At 42.7% G+C, this 22,264-nt stretch overlaps 1 protein-coding gene across 1 annotated transcript in view; it reads left to right on the top strand.

The window, feature by feature from the left end:
- The window catches only part of ttc1 (tetratricopeptide repeat domain 1), a 76,719-nt gene extending 62,807 nt beyond the window's left edge, over positions 1-13,912 (top strand). Inside the window, exons 4-8 of the mRNA XM_034177550.1 lie at positions 8,123-8,235; positions 9,063-9,099; positions 9,182-9,330; positions 9,419-9,473; positions 13,654-13,912. Coding sequence (XP_034033441.1) covers positions 8,123-8,235; positions 9,063-9,099; positions 9,182-9,330; positions 9,419-9,473; positions 13,654-13,790 — 491 coding nt within the window. The 3' untranslated portion in view covers positions 13,791-13,912. The remainder of the gene's footprint in view (positions 1-8,122; positions 8,236-9,062; positions 9,100-9,181; positions 9,331-9,418; positions 9,474-13,653) is intronic.
- Positions 13,913-22,264: the final 8,352 nt, after the last annotated feature.

Consider the following 22,264-nt stretch of genomic DNA (forward strand, 5'->3'; position numbering starts at 1 on the left):
GTTCCACTAAACATGGCAGTAAAACTGTAAACCTAGTAAATGAGTGATCAGAGACCACTGATGTAAGAGGCATGATGTCAATATTCGTGACAGCAATACCACATGTGAGAACCAGATCCAGGGTATTTCCACTAATGTGTGTCAAGTCCCGAATGCATTGCCGAAATCCTCATGCATCCACAATTTCCATAAATCATTTGCAGAGGGGATCAGAAGGCTTATTTATATGAACGATAAGTCACCAATGATCAGAATGTTATCTGCACTAGTTGACTAGTTGAAGTTAGAGATGAACGCACCAAATTCATCTAAGAATTTAGAATATGGGCCATGAGGCCTATCGACAGTGACAAAGTAATTCTACTGATTTTTATTCTTCTGACCTTGGCAATGCTTAATATCCTGAGCAGAGAATCAGATGCTCAAACGAGTTATATTTGTGATCCCCAACAGCTAATAAGCTAAACCTAGATTTATAAATAAGAGCAACACCCCCACCTTGCTTCGCATCACGAGGGATGTGACTAAATGTATATGCTAGTAGGCAGGGGAGGACAGCTGTAGGTTTAAGCCAGGTTTCACATAACCCAATCATATCTAAGTGATGATCAATAATTAAATCATTAATCAACATTGATTTTGAGGACAGTCATCTTATGTTAATGAGACCCAGACTTAGGACCTCAGTGTGATTGACAGTTGAACTGTTTGGATTTAGGGGTTGTTCCAGAGTAGCATATATAAGATGCCCAGAAGTAGGTTTAGGTTTGAGACATTCCACACGTGTTGTAGGTAGCAGACATGAAATCTTTTGCTAGTGCTGGAACAACCACTGGGCCATGCTCAGTTTCAACATCATCCAATGTAGTAATGCGTATTAAGTTTTACAAAGCATATCCCTCTATTTTGTTTATGGACACGTCTATGGATCACCATAGTAGATTTTCGGCACTAATTTCCTCGCTTAGCTAATGCATTCCATACCCACATTTGTCATAAGCCTTGCAGGGTCTCTAATTCACCTGCTCCGTGGCCTGCTGTAAATTCCTAATTTTACTCTCCCTGTAGAGCTCTATCTATTTTCGCAGACAAGATGGTGACGCCTTCCCCAGTAGGGTGGAGGCCGTCCGGCAGCAGCAAGCCATGGTGGCCCCAGAACAAAGGCCAGTTATCAATAAAGCTAAAGCCTTGCCATCTACAAAATTGCGCCAGCCACCTATTTAACAATGTCAGCCTGCTAAACGCCTCATCAGTACCCCGGGAGGTTAGGGGACCAGAGATTATTAATCAATGCCGACACATCTTTCTGGCGCAAGGTCACAAGTCCTTTCTATGTCCATTTTTGTGACCTCTGAGTGCTTCATCCTGACATCATTGATGCCGACGTGAATAGCTATGTGACTGTATCTCATGTCATGTTCCTTAGTCTGTCTTCTGCAGCGTGAGCACCCTAAGATGGGAGGCAATGTCGGGAGCTCTGGCCCCAGGAATACATTTAACGTCAGCCGGCATCCCCTGTCACTCAAGTCTGGTGTTTCAGCCTGGAGACAGGAGTGGAAGTCACTTGTGGGCTCAGAGAATTCACATCAGGCAAATCCAAGGGGGAGAACCGATTCACAGTTCGCAGTGGTGAGTGTGATCAGGGTACCACAACTAGGCACCGAGCCCTACGGGGCTTCCTCCGCCTAATCACAGCCCGAAAGCCGTCCTCTGCAGCCGTCATTTCTAGGCTGATGCTCATGGGCTTGCTAGCTGGCCCAACACTAACCTCATCTGGAGTGCCTGTAACATCTAACTCCACTGAGCTAAGAAGCTGCTCTACGAGGGTTGGCTGAAAAGTTCTAAGGCTGACTATGATGCAGTTTTCGAATTGAACAAATTCAGGGTTATTTTTCTACATAGTCTCCCTGTAACTCCACACACTTCTTCCAGCGGTGCTTGAGTGCTTCGATTCCCTTGGCATAGAAGCTTTCATCTTGAGAGTAAAATAGTCCTCAACCGCAGCCATCACCTCATCATTGCTCCGAAAGTGCTTCCCAGCCAAGTTTTTTGTTCAGGTTTGGGAACAGATGAAAGTCCGAGGCTGCCAAGTCAGGGGAGTATGGTGGGTGATCTACTCGTGGATAGTGGCCATGGCCACTGTTGTGAGCTGGGGCATTGTCTTGATGGAACAGCACCCCTTTCGTCAGCTTTCCTGGTCGCTTCTTTTTGATAGCCTCACGTAACTGTCTCAGTAGGTTAGAATAGTACTGTCCATTTATGGTTTGTCCCTTTTCAAGATAGTCCACGAACACAATGCCCTTGGCATCCCAGAAAACTGAAACCATGACCTTCCCCGCAGATGAAACGACCTTGGCCTTCTTTGGAGGTGGTGACCTTGGGTGTTTCCACTGCATTGATTGTTTTTTTGTCTCTGGTTCAAAGTGGTGAACCCAACACTCATCCTGGGTAAGAAAACGTTCCATGTAATTGGCTGGATCTTCTTCAAATTGCGTCAAGTTTGCCTTCGACATGACTAGCCTGGTGCGTTTCTGATCAGGCGTCAGAAGACGTGGCACCCACTGAGCTGACACCTTTGACATTAAGTTCTTCATGCAGAATCTGTTCAATTCTCTCACGGGATATTTCCACAGCATCTGCTAGCTGATTAATCATCGATCGTCTGTCGTTCATCACCATTTCATGAACAAGGTCAATGTTTTTCTGGGTTGTGGCTGTTGCAGGCCGCCCAGACCTTGGGTCGTCTTCAAGGCTCTCTGCCCCTCTTAAATTCAGCTGCCCACTTCTGCACTGTAGATATGGAGGGAGCTTCATCCCCTAATGTAGCAACCATATCCGCATGAATGTCCGTGGGCTTTAACCCCTTCTTATGCAGGTACTTAATCACACTGCGATGCCAGATTTTGTCAATTTTTGCCGTTTCCCTCTACCACGAACTTTCAAACTTGGCTATGAACCACAGACTACCTCACAACCTGGAAGAAAATAACACAGTTAGTCATCAAAAGAGTTGAACTTAATGCATGCCAAGTTTTATTGAAATGGCATTTCTCCTTCTTGGTGAGCCTTAGAACTTTTCGGCCTACCCTCGTAACTTACGGACACGGCTCTCTAAGAGAGCCACCCTATCTTCCAACATCACACAGGATTTATAGAGGGTGTAAAGTAGTGTTCTTGTGCACTTGGAAATTCAAGAGTATAGCCAAGCAAGCACGAGCTAACCAATAATGGATAAGCTAACCACTCCTAAGGCTCACACAGGATTCACACAGACGTAAATAAATGAACTGAAAAAGTAGCAGAGGTATTAGTCTTGTAGGAACAGTAACAGTAAAAAGAAAGTAAAAAAAAAATTCACAGATATAAAATTTTGGAATCAGCAATGTGCACAATTTAATAAAAGGTTTGTGCTGACCTTGTTTGTCAAGCCCGTTGAGGTCTGTGAAGATTTGGATGTTGTCCATTGTTGATAATGTGTTTGTCCAGATTCTCACCTTCCTTTCAGAAGACAAATCTCAGTTACTAAGTATAAACTCTTAAAACAAGAATTTAGTCCTTTACCATTCTTCTCCCATCAAGTCAGGGTCACCAAGTTGTGGGGAATCCCCTGTTGTGTCCTGTAAAAGTGTCACCATGAAAGTATCACTTGTAATTGTAAATCAATGAATCAGAAGATACCTTTCACTTTCACTGTGTGATTGTTGATGGAAAAAGGATGACCATCACTCGCTGATTACATCCTCCTTTTACCTAATAAGGACTGATCATGCACTCATCACACAGCCCCCAGCCGCTCCTTCCAGTTATCACCCATCCACGCATCAGTCAGCTCACATTCACACATGTTGTTACTAGAGGTGCACCGATCATTATCGGCCGATCACGTCTTTATCGGTTTGATCAGTGATCGGCAGAATGCGCCGATCAAAAGAACCGATCACAACAGTGCAGGCAGTAGCGCAGGGAGCGCTTGGTCCTGTCATGACACGCTTTCCTCTGTGACGTAAACTCATTTTGACTTCTGATATGAGCTGGACGGACAAGGAGAGCAGTCGCCATCATCTAATGTAGTCCATGTCCGTCCAGCTCATATCAGAAGTCAAAATGAGTCAAATGGCTCTGAGAGACCTAAATAGACTGCTGTGTAATGAATGGAACCACACTGCCATCTAGTCACAGAGGAAAGCGATGAATGCATGTAATTGGTGATCCACAAATGCTGAAACTCAATTCACAAATACAATTTCCAGTTTTACAAATGTAATTTTTTTTTTACAACTTAAGTTTTATATTTGCAAATACAACGTTATTTGCAAAGACCAATTTACAAGTTACAAATATGAAATTTGCATTTGTGGATATCTGAACACATTTGCAAATCAATGATTATTTGTAGATCGCCCTGTGTGCATTTACAAATATTAATGAGATAATTTTAACCCCATAGAATGAGGGCTGTATTTTACATTCTCAACGTATTCTCTGTAGGCTGTAACCTGAACAACATGAAACATGGAAGAAAAAAAAAGCTTGCTAGTAGAACAAAGTCAGTGTAATAAAACAAAAGTTGGCAGTTTATTCTAGTGTCTTTATTTGAATGCATGTTTTTTGTTTTCATCATTAAGTTTTAATGCAAAAATAGTCCTATACATTAGACCTATATTCTTATTTTGGGCATGATCCAAATATGTACTTGATCGGCATCGGCAGATCAAAATTTCAGTGATCGGTGATCGGCCTAAAAAATCCTGATCGGTGCACCTCTGGTTGTTACACATTCCACTGTGAGTGCATCTTGTTTTTCTACCTGAGAGATTACCAGAGCCTTGTACACAATTTCAACATGCCGTATCCTCTTTCTAGTCACAAATGAGTTACACAGTTTTCAGTTACCAACCATACAGAAAAACCGGTCACACAGTAGGCAAATTCAGCAGAACACATTCAAACATGATCATATAAGAAGATCATCAACCTTGTACCAGTCAATATACAATGAGCACATCATTCATTAATTATCTTAACAGTGGTTAAAATTGCATGCATGCAAGCACAGCTGTTTCTTTTCTGCATTCTGCTGTATCCAGGTACTTTTAATTTGACAGACGGTAGCAGAAGACAACACCAGGGTTGTGAAAACGCAGCGGACCCATGAAATTCCGCGGATTTCATCATTTTTACGACATCGTGCAAGTTTTATCAGACCGTGGCAGTCCGTGGTCACTGACCTGTGTTATAGATACAAATCATTGTCCTCGGATCTGTGGAGTTTGGAGGAGAAAAAAGCCTGGCTGTTGCGACAGTTGTCGTAAAGTGAGACTGATTGGTTGCTGCGGCGACGCTGTGTGTCTCCTGCACGAAGCTAAAGCTGAACGTAGCATGTGGACATCGCAAACCTTTAGAGCTCTAAAGTTTTTAAAAGAAGACTTATGCAGCCCGTCTGTGTCACGGAGCGACGTTAGACAGAAGATGGTGAGAAAGACGGTGACAAAGTCTGATAAGGACAAGAATCCGTGGAATTGTCGCTGACTTCATCAACACATCTGGAAGATAAAAGAAACAGGAAAAGCGAACTGTGTCATTGGTTAACACGGTAAGAATTTTTCTCTCTGGAAAATAAACATTGTGCTGTTCAAACAGGATTTTAGACAAGATTATGTGACTTTTTCATTAATCCAGACTTTTTTTCATTGGGGAAAAAAAGACTGGCTTTGAATGGATTTACAGGAATTTACACAAGAATGTAAATGAGTTTTTATTAATGTAGACTTTTTTCGTGGGAAAAAGACACTGTGGCTTTGAGTGGATTTACGGGAATATACACAAGAATATGTGGCTTTTTACTATAATGCATGTTATTGATATTTTACCCTAATTTTCAAAATATTTAATATTTGAAATGCTGTAACAGTCTTTTCAGTCTTCATGAATTTCATGTAGTTTAATTCTTCTGAGTCAATGATAATTTGGTTTACAATTAAAAGAAAAATCATTCCAGGTCCTACTTCCACGTCATATTCTGTTATTTCAACATGATCACTGACAGTTTAAATGAAAGGTTGAATACAGGGTCATTTAAATATCCACTAATTTTGAGACTTTTTGTTCCAGGAGATGCTGAAAATGTATCATTAGATTTAAAAATTAATTTGGTTTCTGGGATCCCACAGGCCCCGAGACCCCGGCTCCTGGGTGCCTATGCCCCCCAGACCCCCTGCAAATTTTCCTCGGATTTCAGTTTTCATTTCACAGCCCTGTAACACTTATCGAACAACATAACTTATCTAAACTGACTAAGCCAATTGAACTGAAAAAACACAAATCAATCACTCTAAAAACTAGTGCTGGGTTGAAAAGATTGATTTGCTGATTTTAAATGGATTCTCGTTTTAATTCACACAGATCAGTTCATACATCCAAAGATTGAATGATATATATATACTTCTTGCCAGCATTATAACAGCGTGGCTGAAAAGATGGCGCTTACAAAGATGTGTAACGGGAAAATGATTGTTTCTCTACATTGATTGTGTATGTGCTGGTTCTAAATCAGAACCAGCACATCCACAATTTATTCATCAACCTCTGTCAAAGCTATTTAAAGATGTCAGTCATGACTACGGAAAGTCTTGTTTGTTTTTGCAGCAAGAAAAGAGAATCATCCGCTGGTTAATTCACCCAGTACCCCCTCCCACCCCCCCATAATGTGCCATTTCCATGGTACAGCACACAAAGGTTCTCTGGTGTGGGAGAGCTTTCCCCATAGCTGTGTTCTCCTGCTGCAAGAGAAAAATTCTCCTGCAGCAGGAGAAGCATTCTCCTGCAGCGTGCCGTGCAGCGAGCACTACAGGAGTGAGTTTTGTCAGGGAGCCTGGGGCCATTCTCCCCCAGAAAATTTTTCAATTTATAACTCTGAAACACTACTGCCTGCATTTTGAGGGCCAAATTTTGTGTAGTATTAATATGTTGTATAATTAAATAATCAGGTAATAGCTCAAAAAGCAGTTTTAATAACACTAACCCAAATCTATATCGAATCAAAGTAATTGATTCTGAATCTTAAGAATGGGAATCAAATCGATTCTTGAAATTTGAATCGATACCCTACTAAAAACACTGATATAAACCACAATAACTTTTAAAATCCCATTCTGCCATGGTGCATTGCAGCACAACGTCCATTGTTTATTGGTTAGCTAAAATTGCTAATTTTTCCCCAAAATGTTTGTCCTATTAACTTTCAGTTTTTGTTGCTTTCATCCTTGACACAAAATACAGAAACATACAAATGGCAAATGTCACCTCTTCCCGGTTTTTGCGTGTTTGAAGCCACACACACACACACATATTTACACTGAGGAAAATAAGTATTTGAACACCTGTGAAAATCAATGTTAATATTTGGTACAGTAGCCTTTGTTTGCAATTACAGAGGTCAAACGTTTCCTGTAGTTCTTGACCAGGTTTTCACACACTGCAGCAGGGATTTTGGTCCACTCCTCCATACAGATCTTCTCTAGATCTTTCAGGTTTGGAGTTTCAGCTCCCTCCAAAGACTTTCTATTGAGTTCAGGTCTGGAGACTGGCCAGGCCACTCCAGGACCTTGAAATGCTTCTTACAGAGCCCCTCCTTAGTTGCCCTGGCTGTGTGTTTGGGGTCACTGTCATGCTGGAAGACCCAGCCATGACCCATCTTCAATGCTCTTACTGAGGGAAGGAGGTTGTTTGCCAAAATCTCGCAATACATGACCCCATCCATCCTCCCTTCAATACGGTGCAATCGTCCTGTCCCCTTTGCAGGAGAGCACCCCCAGAGTATGATGTTTCCACCCACATGCTTCACAGACCTGGACTTCATGGACGACACACTGGGTTCTCTCATTGCAGCACTTGAGAAGCTGAGTGAGGACTCTGAGACTCTGGGTTTGAGCCGGTCCTGAATCCAGAGGAAGATCCAGACTGTTGATGGCCATGAGAAGTGTGTCTGTATGTGGTGGAAGTGTTGAACTTGTGGAGAAATTCACTGATCTCAGCAGTGACCTTCATGTCTCCGGGTCCTCTGACTTTATCAGACACGTCTGTGTGTGTGCCATTAAATATTGTGTCTGTGTTTTTGTTGCAGACTGGTCCAAGGCAGAGCAAAGCTACACAGCAGCACTGCGTTTATGTCCAGTGTGTTTCAGCCAGGAGAGAGCAGTGTTGTTCTCCAACCGAGGTGCAGCTCGACTTCATCTGGTAACTGACAGCAGAAAACACCGAGTGTTGGACTGATGTGTTCATCATGAAAGTGCTGTATACATTATTAGAATTATTAAGTGCGGTGTCTAAGCGGTTAGCGCTCTTGCCTCACAGTGAGAATATATATTGCGTAACTGATGTTATTTAAAGAACAAATAAGGACACACCTCACTGCATCTGGTGAAACCACATTGGTTTGCTGTGTGTGATCCCAGAGACGTGTCTGCCACCTGCTGGATGGCTGGTGGATGCGTAGCTGTGATTGAGTCTTGTGTTTTTTCTTCTCGTCGCAGCACACAGCACTAAACAGCGAGCAGCTTTGAAGAGAAGCGCTCTGCTCACTGTGGTAAACACACAATGACAGATGTGGTAGAATGGGAAAGTCAAACCAGAATTAATGTAGCTGGGATGTCTTTTTTTTTTTTTTTGTCTGTTAGGGCATTGAATTAGTGACAAGTTGCTCCAGAATATTTAAAATCATGAATAAGGTTTCAGAGTCCATGTTAGGAGCTGAGCTAAATGAGTCGCCAAATAATCAAAAACAGATGCTTTGAAATGTTCAGTTGAGTTGCGCCCTCTAGTGTTGAACCATATAGAAACAAGTGAGGGCATTGTTTGGTATTTGACTTCGATGGCGCATGATTCATGTGCACAAGCATGTGTGTTGCTTGTCTCAAGCGTGTCTCATGCTAATGTATTTGTGCAGTTAGCAGTAAAATCCTAATGTGAGCATCATGGTCCTTGCTCATGGGCACCTCAGTAAGTTCCCTGTCTGACTGGGAATTGAACCTGTGGTATAATGTCAAACTGTCTTTGTCCATCAGGATCTGAAGGATCAGGCCATCGCAGACTGCTCCAAAGGTCAGAGGTCACAAAATGTCCCCTGGAATTGAGCGGCCAGGGATTGATCTGTGTAATGATCTATTGGTTGTTTCCATGGCAGCGATTGAGTTGAACCCGAACTACATACGTGCACTGCTGAGGCGAGCAGAACTACACGAGCAGACTGAGAAATTGGATGAGGCTCTGGAGGACTACAAGAAGGTTCTGGACAAGGATCCGAACCATGCTGGTGCCAGGCAGGCCTGCATGGTGAGCTCATGCTAAGCTAACACCGTTAATGCCGTGTTTCCTGGGATGGACCAATAGGACAAGAGTGATTTTTGTCGTTTCTTCACAGAGGTTGCCGCAGCAGATCCACGACAGGAATGAGAAGTTGAAGGAGGAAATGATTGGTATGTACTCGTCAGGGAGTAAAGTTCTGACGCTAAGATGGATTTCCGTCAATCGGGCTGCCGAAAGGCAGGGTTTGCACTGGACGCAAGCTATAAAATTTGTTGCATCCCCAGGACATGTGCACTGCGTTCAAAACATTCAAAAATCGATTTTTAGAATGGCTTTGTTTTTTTCTCTTATTTTTTTTCCCTCTCCTTGCTGCTGTCAGCGAGTACCTGTGTCTGTCCCTCTGAGTCCTGTCTGCACTCTGCAGGAGGGTGGCGGCGTTCTTATGTCTCATCACGATGACGGTACAGCGAGTAGAGTTTTATAAACATATTTTAAACCTTTTCTTTCAAAGTCTGTTCTCAGGGTCTCTGAGTGTCCTCGCTGTGGTTAAACTAAAAACAGTTGCAGACCCGTGACACAAAACAACAAACACTAAAGTTGTGTGTGTGTATATATGTATGTATGTATGTATATGTATGTATGTATATATATATATGTATGTATGTATGTATGTATGTATATGTATGTATGTATATATATGTATGTATATATATGTATGTATATGTATGTATGTATATATATGTATGTATATGTATGTATGTATATATATGTATGTATATGTATGTATATATATATATATATATGTATATATATGTATATGTATGTATATATATATGTATGTATATATATATATATGAAACGGCTGAGTGGATCCTTGTCATTTGATTGGTGCTTTGTATGTCACATGACATGGATTAATTCATCCCATTTGTGTTGCATTGCATTCAGAGTGCGGCTTGGTTCCATTTAGAGTGCAAATTTGGTTCCATATGTTTGGTACCATTGCACTCTCACATGCATGTGCACATGCACTGCCTCATGCACACGCGCACATGTGATCATGCATACACAAGTGCACACGAGTATGCGTGCACGTGCAAGCATGCTTGTGCACGCGCACACATGTTCGTGCACCCATACTCGCGTGTGCACGCATGGTCGTGCACGCGCACCCATGCACACACAAAAGCAATCCACTGTGCTGCCTGGAGGTTGTTAGCAGGAAGAGAGAACAAAAGCTGGACTCATTTTTGCCGTGATTTTTTTTTTATTATTATTTATTTATTTACTTTTTTGCTTCACTGAGGACGTATACAGTCTTATTTTTGTTGTTCACGCACGCACAAGCGCTGACCAGGTTGCGCGTGTGTGCGCGCGTGCGGGGGACACGACTCTCCTGAGACATAATTTGAGCTAACTGACACTGCTAATTCTTGTAAGATACAGACACGCACACACAAAACAAATCCACTGTACTGCCTGTTAGCAGGAAGAGAAAGAAAACCTGGACTCATTTCTGACATGACTTTTTTTTTTTGCTGCACTGAAGAGGTACAGCTGGACCGAGCCCGTTGCGTGGGCGCACGCACAGAATAGTGACATGATTTGATTGAGTTAAATGACGCTGCTACAAACACACAAAATCCTCTACCCTGTAAGCCGTCTGGATGCATGAAGAGCTGCTAACATGAAACGCTGATGTGATTTTTGGCTGAACTGAGGAACTACACAGTCTTTTTTTTTGTTTTTTTATGGAAGTCTGAAGTCAGTGCGCAGCATCACTGGACTACACGTCACAGTGGAACACCAAAATGTAAGTCCCTTTTCTGTTTAGAAATTAATAAAATATCAAATGACAATGATCTATTTTAGCCGTTATATAAAACAAATAATGAATGTTATTACGTTCTTTCAATGGTACGAATATTTAATTTGGTGAAAGCTGGAACATACCATTCAATTCAGCTTCGCCTCATTGAATGGTATGTTCCAGCTTGCACCTCATGAAATATTCGTACCATTGAACTCATAAACATTCATTATTTGTATAATATATATATATATGTGTATATATATATATATAAACGACCGAGTGGATCCTTGTCATTTAATTGGTGCTTTCTGTGTCACATGACATGGATTAATTCATCCAATTTGTGTTGCATTACATTTAGTGCGGCTTGGTTCCATTTAGAGTGCAAATTTGATCCATAGCTTTGGTACTGTTGCACTCTGCACGCACGTGCACACACATGATCGCGCATGCACACACATCCTCCTGCATGCACGTGATTGTGCACACATAACATGCGTGCTTACATGCGCACACACAAAACAAATCGACTGTGCTGTCTGGAGGCTGTTGGCAGGAAGTTGGAAAGAAAAGCTGGACTCTTTTCTGATGAGATTTTTTTTTTTTTTCGCTGCACTGAGGACATACACAGTCGACCGACCCGGTTGCGCGCGTGTGTGTGTGTGTGTGCGCGCCTGTGCGAGGGGGACAACGACACGATGATTTGATTGAGCTAACTGATGCTGCTAATTCTTAGAACACATACATACACACACAAAATCCACTCCGCTGCATGAAGACATGAAAGACATGAAATGCTGATGTGATTTTTGGCTGGACTGAGGAACTACACAGTCTTTTTTTATGGAAGTCTGAAGTCAGTGCACAACATCACAGTGGAACACCAATATGTAAGTCCCTTTTCATGTTGTTTACAAATTAATAAAATATGAAATGACAAGGATCTATTTTAGCTGTTATATAAAAGAAATAATGAATGTTTTTACATTCTTTCAATGGTACGAATATTTAATTTGGTGAAAGCTGGAACAAACCATTCAACTCAGCTTCGCCTCATTGAATGGTATGTTCCAGCTTGCACCTCATGAAATATTCGTACCATTGAACTCATAATCATTCATTATTTGTGTGTGTGTGTGTGTGTATATATGTATATGTGAGTATGTATATGTGAGTATATATATATATATATATATATATATGTATATATATATATATATATATGCCTATAAGTCTCCTCCTGAGGACAACATAAAATACATAAAAACTTCTTACCATTCAATCAGGTTTCACCTTTCCACAGAAATACACATTCTTAATTGTTTCTGCTCAGAGACTGTAAACCAGGGGTGCATCCAGACAGAAAGGGGGTGTGGGGGGGGGGGAATGTCCTCCACAACACCCCTTGATTAAAGGTCCACTTTTGAAGGCATTTTTAAACTTCTACTTATAACAATCACCATCATCATCATAATAATGATAACTAAAATGTTGAAATCAGTATTTCTCTCGGCCTGCGAGTTACTACAGTTTCTGCGCTAAGTTTAATTGATGAGCCATATAAAAATAAGTTTAGTTAATTTAACTTTTCTGCATAACTAAAGTGGGATGTGAAGCAATGTCTTTTTTTCTTTAATGTAACGTCTAAGCTCAGCGTGACTGGGTCTGTTTGGGGTTCCACCTGTAAAATCAGGTCGCTTAGGATGAGGAAAGCCAAAAAAAAATTGAAAATACTTGCAGTTAGTAATCTGATCAAACAAACGTAGGTTGTGATTTCAACTTTGGTTAAAGGCAAAGAAAAGGTGAAAATATACAAATACAACTAAACTGAAGGAGATCACGGTGAGAAAATAATAATAAAAAAAAAAACCCCTCCAGAATTCATCCCTGGACATCAAAACTCCAAGATTGTCTTGGCACCTTGAGAGGTCCCCAGACCCCCCTGCTGACAAAGGTCGCTATACTCATCTCACATGCACTTGCACAATCAGGACGTCCACGTCTTGTTTGATCAACCTGCATAAAAAAGTCACTTTCGGAAGTGGATAAAAACTGAAAGAAATAAAAGTACAACATGTGGACAAGCTGTGGACTTGGTCCATGTCTGTCCAAAAAAAAGAAAAAGAAAAGTGAACTCGTGCCACATTTACAGCTGATATGGCGCACACACTCATGACATTTCTGCTTATAAACGCTGTTTGGAGTCTGGTGTCTCTCTTACGAGTTACAAATGATCACATGGAAATTTTCAACCAATCAGTGAGTGTGTCTTGTTCTCAGCTGCGGGGGACGGACAAGGCGTTTGCTTCAGTAAAAAATGGCTGAGGATCATAACAAGAGGGCGTCAAACTTCTTTCTGCTGTGGTCCACAGAGGATAAAACTAAATTTGTCCTTTTTGTCCTTCTGAGTTTTGCCTTACTGTTGGACGTTCTCAGAGAAAATGAATTTATTCCACTCAAACTGATATTTCAGTGTCCTGCTCAAAGTGGACATGTGGACAGTATTGAATTTTACTTAATTTTTGTCCCTGCTGCAGGTAAACTCAAGGATCTGGGAAACATGGTCCTGCGTCCTTTTGGCCTTTCAACCAACAACTTCCAGGTGAACCAAGACTCCAGCACGGGGGGATACTCCATCAATTTTGTCCAGAACCCAAATGGCAACAACAGATGACCATCAGGACAAACGGGCACAAAAAACTGTTTGGGACTCGGGATTTACGCTTGAAATAAAAGACCATCAGCATCCATGTCAAAGGTCCATTCATGAGTCAGATTTTCTGTAATTATTGAAAACAAACATTTTGATATGAATTTCTTTTCAGCACGTCATCAGTAATCAAGTTTTAGGACTGAAATTGGACGAGGTGAAGCAGACATGGAATTGAATCAGTCTGATCAGGATTTGTCAAAACTTTTTTTTTTTATCTGAATTTCTTTTTTTCTTTTTTAAACTCTCCATGAAACAGTAAATCCTAAAAAAAAAAAAAAAAAGTTGGTTGTCCTTTAACCCCCTACCACCCGCCTCTTTTTGGCTTGTCAGTATCTCACAAAGAAAAAGTGAAATTTCTCATCGACGGAATATACAGGCTAAGAAGGGGTTAAACAAAACTTAGGCCAGAAATGGCTCATTTTGACTCAAGTGAATGATGATAAAAAGGTGACAGCATGTCATATCACTGCAATGCTCTGGGATGTATAATGTTAATGTCTGCAGATGTTTCCGCAGCTCTACTACACCCCCAATTCCAATGAAGTTGGGACGTTGTGTAAAATGTAAATAAAAACAGAATACAATGATTTTCAAATCCTCTTCAACCTATATTCAATTGAATACACCACAAAGACAAGATATTTAAAGTTCAAACTGATAAAATGTACTGTTTTTGTGCAAATATTTGTTCATTTTGAAATGGATGCCTGCAACACATTTCAAAAAAGCTGGGACAGTGGTATGTTTACCACTGTGTTACATCACCTTTCCGTCTAACACTCAATAGGGTTAGGGTTAGGAGGACTCCTCCGTCAGCATAGAAGACTATGCTGAGTATGTGACTGGGTATATCAGTACTTGTGTTGAGAACATTGTACCCACCATACAAGTGAGGAAGTTCCCCAACCAGAAGCCCTGGGTAAACAGAGAGGTGCTGCACTTGCTGCTTGCTCGCACTGCTGCTTTTAGATCTGGCAATGAAGCCGAGTAAAAGGCTGCACAGTACAGACTGGAGAAGGCCATAAGAGCAGCCAAGAGACAGCACAGAGAGGACGGAGGACTTCTACTCTAACGCTAACCCCAGGAGAATGTGGCAATGTCTGGATCACATCACAGACTTCAGGAGCAGCTCCAGAACCACCACCATCAGCTCATCAGACAGCCTGCCAGATGACCTCAACGCCTTCTACACCCGCTTTGAGAGCCCCACCACCTCTACAGAATACAGACACACCACGGCCACTCAACCCCTTCCCCCCGCCAGTCATCACATCAGCCCAGGTACACAAAGCCTTGACGAGTGTCCGCCCCCGGAAGGCTGCTGGGCCAGACAATGTACCAGGACACGCCCTCAGAGTATGTGCTAACGAGCTGGCTGATGTTCTCACCTCCATCTTCAACCTTTCCGTCAGGCAATGCATCATCCCATGATGCTGCAAGACCACCACCATCGTCCCCTCCCCAAGAAGAACCCCCCGTCCTGTCTGAATGACTTCCAGCCAGTAGCACTCACTTCAATCATTATGAAGTGCTTTGAGAGGGACTTCTGGGATGGGCAGCGCCGTGTGAAGACACGTTTTGTCGGGCTCCGCAGGCGAACTCCTTGTTTTCTGACTATTACGTTCCGAAACAACGCAACATAATTACACTTTAGTGCAGTGACGAATATTAGCCCGCTACCTGCTCACCTCTATGATGCCGCCAAAAAAGTCGCCTAACACCAGCTAGCTAGCGCTAGCCCGGTCGATGCTAGCACAACTCATACAGAGCCACCGGCGACTTCTGAGTCTAACAAACAAGTTCTAGAAGCAATCCAAGCGCTGAAGCAACAATTGCTCGATAAGATAGAAGAAAAAGTCAATGAGACTCAGACGGAGGTGCGCAACGCCATCGGGCGAATTAATCTGAGGCTAGACGAGGCCGAGAACCGCACAACACTGCTGGAACAAAATGTCGGAGCTCAGTCGGACTCTATTGCCACTTTGGAGAAAGACATCGCACAAGTGCAGAAGGAGCTCGCTGCGGTCAAATCCAAATGTGAGGACCTAGAGGCACGTTCACGTCGCTGCAATGTCCGGATCACTGGAGTAAGAGAGGGCAGAGAGGACGGGCAGCCCCCCTCCAGGTACGTGGCGGACATGCTGAAAGCTGCGCTCAGTTTGGAGAAGCCTCCGTGCTTGGACAGAGCGCATCAGACCCTCCGCACAAAACCACAAGATGACCAGCCACCACGCGCTTTTGTTGTAAAGTGTCATTATTTTACTGAAAAAGAGGCACTTATGAAGAAGGCAGCCGAGGCACGGGGGATAACAACCACCGAGGGAGACCGTATCCGCATCCTGCCTGATTATACGCAAGCTGTGAGTAAACAACGCGCTGAGTTCACGGAGGTGAGAAACATGCTCCGGGGCTGTGTCGGAGTCCGCTATGGGCTGAGATATCCGGCGACGCTGAGAGTCTCCACGACGGATGGGAAAGAACATACGTTTAAAGATCCCAAGCGTGCAAAGGACTTTATCCTGAGAGAAATAATGAAGGGATAAATACGGAGGACATTCTGCTCGTAATTTCCGTGCCAGTTACGCATGGAGCCATGTTCGGTCCATCTGAACTGTCAGATGAAGACTTCTATTGGAACCAGGTGAAGTATTAAGGATGATTTTGATTTTTACTATTTCTCTTACACTCGCATCACTGGACTGCCTCAAGTTTAAGAGTGGACAGAAGGAACGCTTTGATGTTTTTCCTATTCTAAGTGAGTGTGTATATACATATGAGGGTGTGCAGGTGTGCGGGCACCTGTATATACAGACATATATTATCTTGTTTGCAATACTTACCACAACGCGGGTTGCGTTATAATCAGCATGTTAATATTGCCGCCTGTGGGGGCCGCCATGGTAAGCACTGGAGACCAGGAAACACACGAGTCCCCCTCTGGGACTGGGTTTTCTTTTTCTTTTTCCAATTTCTTTTTGTTTTTTGAGATGTTCAACTCCCTGTGTTCTGTATTCTGCGTTCTGCTGTTGGCGAACGGTTAAGTGCTTTGTGTGTGGTTTTTTTTTTTTCCTCATGTTTATGGGCCGCTACTCTTTCATCAACTTTACTACCATCTCTCTTATATCTTATGAATGGCAGGTAGCCCCACTACACTGGTGAGCTGGAATGTTCGTGGCTTAAACAGTCCCATTAAGCGCAATAAAATATTTTCCCACTTAAAGAAATTACATAGCCAGATAGTTTATCTACAAGAAACCAAATTGGTCAATAAAGACCACTCAAGACTTCTCAGGGGCGGTTTTACACAGTGCTTTCATTCGGATTTCAAGAGTAAGAGTAGAGGAACAGCTATTCTAATTCACAGGGAGGTGCAATACATAGAGACTAGGAGAATAAGGGAAAAGAATGGTCGTTTTGTCATTACCCAAGGGACTCTGTACAGTAGGCCAGTCGTCCTTGCCAATGTTTACGGCCCTAACTGGGACAATGTAAACTTTTTTACAACTTTATTTTCTAATCTGCCTGACTTGGATTCCCATGACTTAATACTGGCGGGCGATTTGAACTGTGTCCTGAACCTAGCTCTGGACCGGTCTAGCACCAAAGTGTCAACGTTGTCAAGTGTCAAGTAAATCCGCCTTGTGTGTCAACAATTTCATCAAAGCTTATGGGTTGGTGGATCCATGGCGGCTTAAAAACCCGACATCCAAACAATTTTCCTTTTTCTCGCCAGTACACCAAAGTTACTCGAGAATCAATTACTTTTTGATTGACCATAAGCTGCTGCCTCTGGCCACCCGTACAGATTATGACAGTATAGTCATTTCAGACCACTCACCAGTAATTCTACAATTGAATTTTCCAGAAAATATCGTTCATCCCCCTCCGTGACGGTTAAATATCAGGCATTTATCTGATGAAAGGTTTGTGGAATTTATCAATAGTCAAATTGACCTCTTCTTGGAACTGAATCTGACCCCCGGGATAAGCTATTCTACCATTTGGGAAGCTCTGAAAGCCTATCTGAGAGGGCAGGTGATATCTTATACGGCAGCAGAGAAAAAGAGGCGGATGAAGCGAGCGTCGGAAATTTTAGTGTACATAAAGGAACTGGATCGGCAGCACTCAGAATCGCCCTCTGATGAATTACATCAGAAGAGAATCTTACTCCAGACCGAATATGACTCGATTACGAATGTCAAAGCAATCGATCTCCATCTGCGGTCTCGGCTCACCCACTATGAGCATGGCGATCGCGCTAACAAGTTATTATCCCACCAAATTAAGCAAATAACCGCTGCAGGCTCTATTTCTGCAATAAAAAATGAACACGGACATGTATTAACAGACCAACAGGACATAAACAATGAGTTCCGACTATTCTATGAGAAGTTGTACGCTTCTGAAGCTGCCGACCCAACTCAAGTTGAAAATTTTTTGAGCACCCTACCCCTCCCCATCTTAGAAGACAATGACAAAAACGTGTTGGAATCCGACATCACTCAGTCAGAAATAAGGCCCAGATGGATATCCGGCTGAATTTTTTAAATTATTTGCAACCAAACTGGTCCCATTGCTATCGAAAGTTTTCAAAGAGGTTTATGACAGGAAGACTCTACCTGCAACAATGACACATGCCACAATCTCATTACTGCTTAAAAAAGCAAAAGATCCATTGCTGTGTGAATCCTACCACCCAATTAGCCTCCTGAATTGCGATTATAAGATTCTAGCAAAAGTATTGGCAGGCAGACTTGACAAGGCTCTTCCAAAGTTGATACATCCAGACCAAACAGGGTTTATCTCAAGGAGACAGATATCTAGTAACTTACGTCGGGTATACAATGTGATCTGTCAGCGCAACAACTTCGAACCTGAAATAGTAATTTCCTTGGATGCGCAAAAAGCTTTTGATAGAGTGGAATATAACTTTTTGTTTTCAACACTGAAAAAATTTGGATTCGGTCCTGTCTTCTACTCCTGGATTAGTATTCTGTATGCGTCGCCACAAGCAGCAATACGCACAAACAAGGATCTGTCCAGTCTTTTCCCTCTATCTCGCGGGGCCAGACAAGGTTGCCCGCTTAGCCCCTTATTATTCAATATTGTTATTGAACCCTTGGCAGTACGACTGAGAAACGATCCACAGCTAGTTGGAGTACGAAGAGGAGGACAAACTCATAAAGTATCTCTGTATGCTGACGACCTCCTCCTCTTTCTTTCAGATCCGTTTAGCACCATTCCCTGTGCTCTTAAAATCTTTAGTTCATTTGGTCAGGTGTCAGGTTATAAGTTGAATCTTTCTAAGAGCGTTCTCTTTACAATAAATAGGAACGCGCAGCAGTTGGACTTCCGGACCTTCCCCTTTAAGGTGTGTAAAAACCACTTTAGCTACCTGGGGGTCAGCGTTACTTATAACTACGAGTCGTTGTTCTCCAAGAACTTTACAGGCGCGCTGGATAAAGCTAAACAGGACATGGAGAACTGGTCCAAACTCCCGTTGTCGCTAGTCAGAAGGGTCAACTTAGTTAAAATGGTAATTCTGCCCAGACTTCTCTATTTATTCCAGACTGTACCGGTTTTCATTCCCAAATCCTATTTTAAAGATTTGAATAGTCACATGTCCAGGTTTCTCTGGAATAGAAACATACCTCGAATTAGGAGAGTTTTTCTAGAAAGACCGAGAGACGATGGTGGACTTGCTCTACCAAATTTCCTTCACTACTATTGGGCCACGAATATTCAGAAATTGCTACTTTGGCTTGCAGATGCTTCAGACATGGAGGTTCCAGCCTGGGTCCCGATGGAGAAACATTCTTGCAACCCAGCATCACTTGGCTCGTTATTGTGTAGCTCGCTACCTCTGAGTAAACATCACTGGACAAACAATCTGATAGTCAAGGGCTCACTGAGAATCTGGTTTCAATTCCGTACTCACTTTGGATTTAAAGGCGCCATAGCTGCAACTCCCATTCAGTCTAATGTTAATTTCCCCCCCTCCTTGATCGACCCGTCTTTTCTATCATGGCACAGGAAGGGTCTGTCATGTGTAAAGAAGCTTTTCAAAGATGGCGAATTGGCCTCATTTGAGCAGTTGAAAAAGGATTTTGACTTATCACAATTGGACTTCTTTAGATATCTACAGATTCGCAGTTTTGTGAAAACAACTTTTTTCCCTGACTCTTCCACAAAAGAACTGGCTGGACGAATGCTTAGAGTTGGACCCATGGGATAAAGGTCTGGTGTCATCTTTGTATAGTAAAATTCAAGGTGCGTCATCCCCATCAACAGAGCACCTGAGGAATCAATGGGAGGAGGAATTAGGCGAACTATTCACTGATTGGGCCTGGCAATCGGCAATTACTAGAATTCACACCTCGTCGATTTGTGTCAGACATAGTTTAATACAGTTCAAGATATTACACAGACTACACATATCTCCAAGTAAACTTTCCAGACTATACCCAGGTTCTGACTCATCCTGTGTAAGGTGTGGCTATGGCCCGGCAAGCCTCAGTCATATGTTTTGGTTGTGTCCTAAACTTCAGAATTTCTGGCAAGAACTATTCGGAACATTCTCCTCCCTATGTAACAAGCCTGTCGGTCCAAACTGCATGGTGGCCCTGTTTGGCGTCACCCCACCAGATACAGCTGTGACAGCCCAGCAATCGCGATCGCCTTTATAACTCTGCTCGCAAGACGCCTGATCCTGCTCAACTGGAAAAAAGCAGCTCCGCCTTCTCATAAACTCCTGCTGGAAGATGTTATGTCCCACTTAAAACTGGAGTATTTAAGGCACACCATGAATGGCTCTCTACAGACATAATAAAATCTGGCAACCTTTTGTTAATCTTTTTATAAAAAAAAGTCCACCTTAGAGTCCAGCCCCGAACCTTACAATCTGACTGGTTCTGATCTAATCACTATTGTGATGTTTCTTCGTTGTCTTGAACATTTGTGTTGCCATCATCATTTATCTATTTGTTTACCTTAATATGGTCTGATTTTTTTTTTTTTTTCTTTCATACTTGAAAGCACCAATGCTTGTTCTATTCACCACCGCCCTTCACTTCTCCCTCTCTCATCTGGAAAATAAAGACTCCTACATTAGGATTCTCTTTATTGACTACAACTCCGCCTTCAACACGGTCGTCCCCCACAAACTCACCCATAAACTGTTAGCCCTCGGACTTCACCCCTCCCTTTGTGACTGGCAGGCCACAGTCTGTCAGGATCGGGAGAAGGATGTCAGCCACCATCACTACCAACATGGGGACCCCACAGGGCTGTGTCCTGAGCCCCATCCTCTACACCCTGTTAACCCACGACTGTGTCGCTTCCCACCCCAACAACACCATCATCAAGTTTGCCGACTACACCTCCGTGATAGGACGCATCACTGGTGGAGACGAGGCGGCCTACAGAACGGAGGTGGACAGTCTGGTGATGTGGTGTGGAGACAACAACCTCACCCTAAACACAGACAAGACCAAGGAGATGATAGTGGACATGAGGAAGGAGGCCTCATCAGGCACTGTTCATCCGACGTCTTGAGGTGGAGAGGGTTAGGAACTTCAAGTACCTGGGGGTCCACATCAGCGATGACCTCACCTGGACATTCAACACCACACAGGTGGTGAAGAAAGCTCAGCAGCAGCTGTATTTCCTGAGGAGGCTGAGGAAATTTGGGATGACACCCAAGATCCTCAGCAACTTCTACAGCTGCATCGAGTCAGTCCTGACCACTTGCATCACTGTGTGGTACGGCAGCTCTACTGTGTGGGATCGCAAACGCCTGCAGAGAGTGATAAGGACTGCGTCTAACATCACCAGGACCCCACAACCCTCTCTGCAGAGCATCTACCACCGCAGAGTCCACAGGAGAGCCCACTCACCCCCAACATGGACTATTCACACTCCTCCCCTCAAGCCACAGGTTCAGGACTGTGAGATGCAGAACCACCAGGTTCAAGAACTCCTTCTTTCTCACAGCCATTAGACTGTTAAACAGCTGAACACCCCTTCTATTGGACACCTGACTATATTACGGACACTTTATTCTATTGCACTACAATACCCGTTAACTTGAATCCATTGGCTCAATTGCACTAAATTGCACAAAACCATTTACTGCTGAATGTTGCACAAAACAGTGAATGTTGCACACTGATGCACTATCATGTACATATAATGTAGACCATTACACAAGCATATTTTATATTTCCCTTCTTAGTGTATATTTCTTATTACATTTTTATTACATTGCTTGTTCTATTTTGTTGTACTTATCAGCATGCATATTTTATGTTATTTCATTTTTTTCCCCCACTTATATTTAGATATTGTATACTTATTTATATATATATTTGGGCATCCAGTGTGGGCAGCAAAGTAAGAATTTCATTGCACAGGGAAACATGTTTCTTTACTGTGCA

This window comes from Thalassophryne amazonica, chromosome 9 (genome assembly GCF_902500255.1).
Source record: "Thalassophryne amazonica chromosome 9, fThaAma1.1, whole genome shotgun sequence".
Lineage (NCBI taxonomy): Eukaryota > Metazoa > Chordata > Actinopteri > Batrachoidiformes > Batrachoididae > Thalassophryne > Thalassophryne amazonica.